Source organism: Teleopsis dalmanni, chromosome 2, assembly GCF_002237135.1.
Source record: "Teleopsis dalmanni isolate 2A chromosome 2, ASM223713v2, whole genome shotgun sequence".
Lineage (NCBI taxonomy): Eukaryota > Metazoa > Arthropoda > Insecta > Diptera > Diopsidae > Teleopsis > Teleopsis dalmanni.
This window is the reverse complement of record NC_051847.1, coordinates 112,520,614-112,527,210: the sequence shown is the minus strand read 5'-3', so window position 1 is coordinate 112,527,210 and position 6,597 is coordinate 112,520,614. Positions and strand designations below refer to the sequence as shown.

Here is a 6,597-nt window from a genome sequence, read left to right as displayed (position 1 = left end):
TATCAAACAGCCTTTGAAAAAAAATCTTTATTCTTTTTAAGAACAAAAGAGAAGTTAGTATTGGATTTGTCTATTTATTCAATTATCTTAAACGCAAAATGAGTAACTTACACATAGACATACAGGTTTCGCCAAATCGATTCCTTTTTTAATGATTATTAGAAATATTTATCGATATCATGATCTTCTCTATATCCCACTTCGCATTATAAACAGCTTGATATATCTAACATAACCTATATAGAATGGATGATATAAAAATTTCTAATAAAATATTATTATAAAATATTTAAAGTCATTTTAATCTGTGAAATATATTCGATTTATTTCGGATATTATGACAAATGTTAGGGACCCATTTGCTTAACCATCTCAAAGTAAGCTTGTCTCATATAGCCAGAGAAGTTGACTGACATTTTATTGCGTTGGAGCTTCACTTTCTGCAGTGGCGGCATGTACTGTGTAATGGCATACGTTTTAGAGACGTACGTATTAACTATGTGTTATACATATAGTAAAATTTTAATAAAACTCGAACTGTCAAAAATTTATTATGCCTAAATTGATAGTTTAGTCAGTTCTATCAAAACTTTATTTTTCCGCATTAAAGGATATATGAGTATATGCGAATGTAGTATAACTCGAATTGTACAGTATTACATTATTGGAAAGGATAAGAAAATTAACCAAAATGGCAATTCAAAGACTTGATTTTGATTTCTATTTTCAATAATCTAGGTCTCTGAATTTTATAGTGGTCTCTCCTGTTGCATTAGAATGACATAGCCAATTGTTTATAGTCACAGCGGAAAGACTTCCTATGTCTTATAGTTGTGTTATCATATTACAATTAGATTCGGACTTTGTTAATTTCCACTTCCCAAGATCACCATACTAATCGAAGCTGTGAATGATTTAGACTAGTTATTCGGAAAAAATTGCGAGTTTAAAATCTACGAATATTTTTGAAAATACAATTTTTAAAATTCTTCTAAACTAATTCCTTTTCCTTGAAAAAAATTTCCAATAAAAGGATTTAACAAATATCCTTGAGTAATTTTGAACAATTTTAAAAATGTCACTATATTAGCTAATCTTCCACTGCATTTAAACTGCCAACTGCTTATGCGCAAAGTTTTAAAGAGAATTGAAGAAGTGGTGAATAATGCGTAAAGACGTGGTGAGAATAAACACAATGTAAAGGATGCCAACTATGTTGGAATCTATGAGTAAAAGTGATGAATAAATAGAGTAGAAAGCACAGGAACGATACTACAATTACGCTGAGGTTGGCAAACAGAAACAATAATAAACGTGACACTCAGCGAAAAAGGTGGTTCACCCTCCAACTGCAAAGGCCGAAGGAGACGTGCGGGTGTTGAAATTTTCATAAAATATTGCATGCCGCTTATGAGTTGAGTTGCTGTTTGTTGTTGTTTGTTGTTGGTTTGTGGGGGGTTGCTTGTTTTTTGTTGTTAAAAGTTAAAAGAAGAAAATTGTATAAAGGTAGAAGAAGATACTGAAAGACAAAAGGAAATATGAAAAAGAAGAGAAAAACAAATAATATAAATAGAAAGAAAATAAAAAGCGTAAAGAATGGAAAATGTACGTGAATGATGAGAGTAAAAATAGTAAACTTTGAGGCAATTCCATGGTGAAAGTCAGCCGTAGTTGAGCATTCGTGATTTTTAACTGCGTACAAACGGTTGTGATTTTATCAGTGCGAGAGAGCGGTACTAAAAATTTTCCGTAATCCTTTATAAAAATAATTTGGAATAAATCCAATAAAATGTTGAAAACTCATAAATTAAATATAAACTAAAAATTACTTACATTTAATCGATTTTATTAGCTGAACTTAAATGGCAAAAAAAAAGCCGCACAGCAGCAGCAACTGTGAATATTTTCCACTTGTCTACCATGGCGTTTGTAAATCAATACCGGGAGGGTGGCATATGTAAGCCACACGGTATGGCACGACACGGTTTCGAAAAGTAAACCCAAATAGAGTGACTTACCGCTGTCTATTTGCCGTGGACTCTGTGTGGTTAAACAGTGAACGTATAAAAATAAAACAAATTTTTAGCTTAAATTGCCGTTTTAATGCTTCATTAAGAAGTGATAAAAAAATGAAAAAAAATTAGCTTGTGCTCGAAAAATGTGTGTCAATAAGGCATAAATCCGCCTTAAACCGAATTTTTATAAAAATCGTTTAAAATGAACTGTAGGAATTAGATAGCAAATGAAAAAGTACAAAATACAACTGTTTAAGGAGTTTGTGTGCTTGTTTTCGCTTCCCTAATGCACCAATGAGGAGGTTCGCTTACTTGCCTTGAAATGCGGTGATGCTTTCGAAGGGATTACCGAAATTCCTTTAAGTGCGACCATCAATTTCGAAGCAACGATTTTTAATTGCATACTTTTAGTTTGAAAAGGATAAAATAACAGCACAAAGCACATGACTATGGAGCAAAACACAAATAAAACGCAAAAAAAAAGAAAATGTAGAAGAAAGGAATTGCAAATTACTCCACTTTTTCTGTCGTTTTTTTTTGTTGTTTTTTTTTTGTGCCGATTAGAAATAGTAAAAAAAGTCCTCAGGCATTTTCAAAGAATTTAATAAAGAGTGAAGGATGCTGTAAATATTTGAGTTAATTGTATGTCAAGTCGTCCTACTGAGTTTTTTAAAGTACCCGTTGGTATATTCCTTTTGATTCGTAGATTAAATGACATAATTTCCCTAGCACTGCAAGTAATTAGTGTGAATAATTTGCATCGTTTCAACGAATTTTCAAAGGTCGTTATAAAACTATTCTACATCTTGAAATTAATAAGAGAAGTTCGTTTAAAGATCAAATTCAGAGTGCAAAAAGAATACCGCTATTTATATGATAATTTTACAAAAATAAATAAAAGAATATTTGTATATTCATTTACAAATGAATATTTCCGCCTTAATAATAATTTATTTATTCTTAGGTGTATGCACGATCTCGAATACATGCTCAATAATCGAGTAACATGGCAAAAACAGAGTACACTTTGTGGACACTTTGCAATTTACTATGATAATCAGTTATCAAACTCAATTATCAGTTATTGTTCACTTGAGATCGGGAATACCTAAGTTGTATATTTTCCTAAAGCAACAGACTAAGCCTTTTCATTACATACATATATTACTATACATATAGGTGATATATAATTTATTACGAAATTAAAATAGGGGAGAGTATATCTCCTAGTTACCAATTATAATAATTCGATATGAATGATCATCGACAGTTTCTAAACATTAAAATGTTATATAATAACCGTTCTTTATCTATATTTTATAAGGAAGATAAACACTTATATAGTTAAATGCTTTAGAGCTAAAACTTTAATATTTATAATAAAGTCGTAAAAACGTACGTATTATTACATTAGGATAATCTCTAAAGGAATTATTATAATAATTTTTATGTAATAATATAATATTTATTTATTTATATGTATTTATTTTTATTGCTGAATCAAGCCAGAATCCGAACCATTGTGGTTGTGCATTAGAAAAATGGTGGATCAATAGTTGGGAGTATCATTCCGTCACAGAAATTCAAACCGCTTCATAAATATTTTCGATTCTCCGCCCTAATTCAGAATTATAATTTCTTTAACAAGTCTTAGCGTAATATAAACATTTTCTCTAGAGGTTTTTGTTTATTGCGTTATTTTATTATTGCGTCTGTCGCTATATGTTATAGATTATATATTAACTATATGTTATAGTTAATGTATCATGATACTAATGTTTGCGTTAGTCCGTTAAAATTGTTAAATATAAAAGAATAAAAGAATTATTTGAATAAATTCTTATAAAAGCTTTGAATTATTTTACCTTTAGCTTAACTTTCGTAGTGCACTTTCGGGCTTATTAAGTTAGCCACAAAAAAGTGATTTAGTAGCCAGCAATTAAGCACAGCCGGCTTTTATTTGAATTGCAAATAATCAGCAAAAAATCAACAAAAAAATAAACAGAAATGAATACATAGAAAATTTATGGAAATCCCCATACCGACATCTATAGCGACTGTGCTTGGAAATAAGCAGGTCAGCCGCTGTTCTGAACGCAGTTTTAGGCGTTCAACCGTAAAAACGTAAAAGTTTTGTATTTACCTTACCTAAACCAAATTACGGATATTAATTTAAAAAATTTATTGTTTAGTAGCAATGAGTTAAGTTCCAACTCAAAGTTTGTTGGTAAAAAGTTTTGGGCTCTTGTAGTTAAGAAAGTTTCGGACAAAAGTTTTAAGTGAGCTGCTGTTGGTGATGTAAAGAACCGTATACGTACATACTATAGAAATATTATTTGCACATAAATATACGATAGTAAAAATTTTTGAAAACAAAAGACTATGTATGCCGGCAAGGTCCCACTTTGTTTACTCACCGAATTTTTAGCGTGGTGAACTTGCAGTAAATAATGAAATACTGTATTCACCAAAAAACATTGAATAAAAAATAATCAAAATAAGAGTGAAGAGTAGGAGTGTAGAAAAGTGAGAACTGAAGAGAGTAAAATTGTGCGCAACAATTCATGTCACACTTTGTAGGGTACAACTGGAAAGGAGCATGTTGAGTTTTGTTTGATAAACAAACTCATTCCAGTATTTGCGTATCAGAACTACAACAAACGAAAAAGCCGGTCCGTGTACTTGACACTCAACGTGTTTGATGTTTTTTTTTTTTATTATGTAGTTTTCCAACTAAAAGTATGCAAAAAACTATTTTTACTATTTTATCTTTAAGTACTGAGCACCTCCAAAGCAAAAGTATAAAAACAAATAACGTTAAATGAAATAACCAAAATACAATCGCACAAATAAATATAATTTTGAACATGTCTACCAAAGCTAATGACAATGATCTGCCTAAAGTGGCCCCAGAAATACCACGTCTTACATCAGAGCTTGCCGCACAAGCAGCCATACGCGCACAACAAATCCTACGTAAACAAGCCTCGCAAGATGATAAAGTGCAGCAATTACCAGCACCACCGCCGCATAATTTGCCGCCAAAGCCGCAAATTGGCGCTGGGCAGCCACCACTGCCGCTGCAACACAACAAGCCAGTTCCTGCCATTCCGGCACGTTCCGCAGAACGTGCACCGCCACCAGAGATACCACCAAAACGACATAGCCTTAAAAGCTTACCAGATGGCATACCAATGCCACCACCTAGCCGTCAACCGCCACCGTTGCCTAAGAAACCGACGTCAACACAAAGTTCAGCACATAATAGTGCACAAAACTCTCCTCTTGCGGCAGTTAAATTTAAAGAGAAGCCACCTCCGCCACCAGAAAAATTCGAAATAAAACGTAGCTCAAATCCTTTCGATCCACCCATTAACTTAGGCAATGAAAGCAGTACAAAAGGATCTGTGCTTTCCCCAGTACCAGTACCAGTACGAGAACCTGAAAATCATGTTAAGAAAAATGTAGCACGTCTATCACCTAGTGAAGATTTTGGCTCCGAAGATGCGTTGCGTGGGATAGAAAGTGGGCTACGCAACATGGAAAGAGCTATGCAGGAACAAATGAATTTGCGCTCAATGGAAGCAGCAGTCGTGGCTGCTCAAAATAATTTTGATTTAAACTTTAAGGCCGGACTTACTGGTGCTAATCGTCATATTGTTAATTTACGAGCAGCAGCATACGAACGTCACCTTTCATTAGATGAAAGTCGTGACGTAGGCAGTGCAGCGGCTGCTGCAAGACAATCATTTGAGGAGTTGAAACAGTTACGCACACAACAGCTACAAAACGTAGCTGCTAACAATGCTGCAGAGCATTCTATGCGTCCAACCATAGAACATCATATGCGTTCACTAGATCGTAATTTACCACTAGAATTACAATATAGCCGCCATCGTGTTCAAGCACAAGCTGCACAAGAGTTTGGTAAGCCAAACCCAAACGCAATGGGAATGCCTGGAAGTGGAAGTGGTGTAGCTGGCGGGCAGCAAAATCAGCCAGTGCCTTTGAGTAGTGAATTTCGTGAGCATATACGCCAACAACTTCTAGGCAACATACCGGGTAATGTCATGCATAATACAGGACAAACACCGGGTTCAGCTGCAGCGGCTGCGTTATTACAACATCAAGCACAATCGCGTGCCGCAGCGGCAGCTGCTGCTGCAGCCGCTCAAGCTACGGGCGGATTGACACGGGAAGAAATGCGTATGCGACGTCGGTCATCACATGATGAAACACAACTGGCACAGAATGCAGCTCCTGGTCTTCCAGGTAAAAAAAAATACAACAAAAAAATTATATCGAAATATTTATAAAAATTTTGTTTGGTTTTTTAAAAAAGTTTTTTTTCTACCTATGCACATGATAGAAGCTTAATTGATCCAAAAACCATATGCTACACGAATATAGCGAATTTTTAAGAACTGTAACTGGATATAGTCTTTTCTTTTTTCGCATCTTTTCAGTATTGTATTCTTAAATATATGTATATTATATAAACGTAAAAAAACCTACAGATATATTCAAGATATGACCTATAACATATAACATATAAAGAAATAAGTGAAATTTGAATTCAAAA

At 33.7% G+C, this 6,597-nt stretch overlaps 1 protein-coding gene across 1 annotated transcript in view; it reads left to right on the top strand.

The window, feature by feature from the left end:
- Positions 1-5,038: 5,038 nt before the first annotated feature.
- Positions 5,039-6,597, top strand: part of LOC119675469 (dystrophin-like) — a gene marked incomplete at its 5' end in the record, with an annotated part of 6,409 nt that continues 4,850 nt past the window's right edge. Inside the window, 1 exon segment of the mRNA XM_038086675.1 lies at positions 5,039-6,287. Coding sequence (XP_037942603.1) covers positions 5,210-6,287 — 1,078 coding nt within the window.